The following is a 1,158-nucleotide window of genomic DNA, read 5'->3' as shown; positions in this document are numbered from 1 at the left end:
GTCGAGGTCGCCGTCGCCGTCGAGATCGGCGAGCGCGGGCGCGCTGCGCCAGGTACCGACGTCGATGTAGTAGAAGTAGCTCCCGGCTCCCGCGCGACGTGGTCCGGTCACCTCCTCGTAGTTCGGCGACGTCGCGGACCCGACGTTCTCGTAGTAGTAGAGGGCGCCGTCGTATTCGCCCACGACGAGGTCGAGGTCGCCGTCGCCGTCGATGTTGGCGAGGGTGGGCGCGCTCTGGGCACCGACGTCGATGCCGTCGAAGGGGCTGTTGGTGCTGGCGATGAATTCATACGACGTGCAGGTCGCGAAGGCCGCGAAGAGCAGGGAGTTGGGAGAAAGCATTATTGGGCACGAGCTGGATGCCACCGAGTATGCCACCGAAAGGGCTGCAAGACAAGCTGCCCATAGACGTTGAACTCAACAGACTTCAAGTATACAAGTTGAAGTTAACTTTTATGTTAACTATGTTAGGGCGCGGCGTTCGCCCAGAGCGACTGCCAGGACGGCGTCCGGCGCATCGCGGAGAGGCGCCGCTCCTCGTCCGCGGCGGCCTTGAGGCACGCGCGGCACGTCCGCTTCTTGACGTGCGCGCGAACCGCGCCGCAGCTGTCGCAGCGCAGCGCGCGGTCGAGCTCGCCGGGGAGCGCGCGCGCGCAGCAGGCCGCGCCCGCGTCGTAGAGCGCGGCGAGGGTGTCGGCGTCGACGCGGACGCGGTCCGGGAAGAGCCGCGCGAAGCGCCGCGCGTCCGAGACGCGCGCGAGCGCGACCTCGAGCGCCCGCGAGCCGTCGCCGGCGGTCCGCGGGTCCTCGCCGGCGCCCGGGACCCCCGCGAGGGTGCGGAGCGCGTCGGCCGACGGCGCGTCGACCTCGCCCCGGAGGATGCGCGCCGCGACCGCGCCGACGTCGCCGTCGGCGACGTCGAGCGTCGCGAGCGCCCAGACCTCCTCCAACCCCGGCGCGTCCTTGAGCGGGAGCTCCAGCGACGCCGCGTCCACGGCCTCGAGCCGCCGGAGGAGGCGCGCGCCGTCGGCCCGGCGGAGCCAGGGCGCCGGCGGCGGCGCGGCGACCCAGGCCGCGAGCGCGTCGGGGAGGAGGTGCGCGCAGGCCGCGCCGAACTCCCGCAGCTCGTCGAGCGACGGCTCGAGGATCGCGTCGAGT

At 72.2% G+C, this 1,158-nt stretch overlaps 1 protein-coding gene across 1 annotated transcript; it reads right to left on the bottom strand.

Annotated features, from left to right (window-relative positions):
* Positions 1–111: 111 nt before the first annotated feature.
* On the bottom strand, positions 112–1,158 carry AURANDRAFT_69462 (hypothetical protein; the record flags this gene model as incomplete). Its single annotated transcript, XM_009045232.1, has 2 exons — positions 112–355; positions 496–1,158. Coding segments are annotated over 2 exons (907 nt in total), but the record flags the coding sequence as incomplete, so codon positions are not given.

Source organism: Aureococcus anophagefferens, assembly GCF_000186865.1.
Source record: "Aureococcus anophagefferens unplaced genomic scaffold AURANscaffold_1875, whole genome shotgun sequence".
Lineage (NCBI taxonomy): Eukaryota > Pelagophyceae > Pelagomonadales > Pelagomonadaceae > Aureococcus > Aureococcus anophagefferens.
This window is presented reverse-complemented; position numbering and strand designations above follow the sequence as displayed.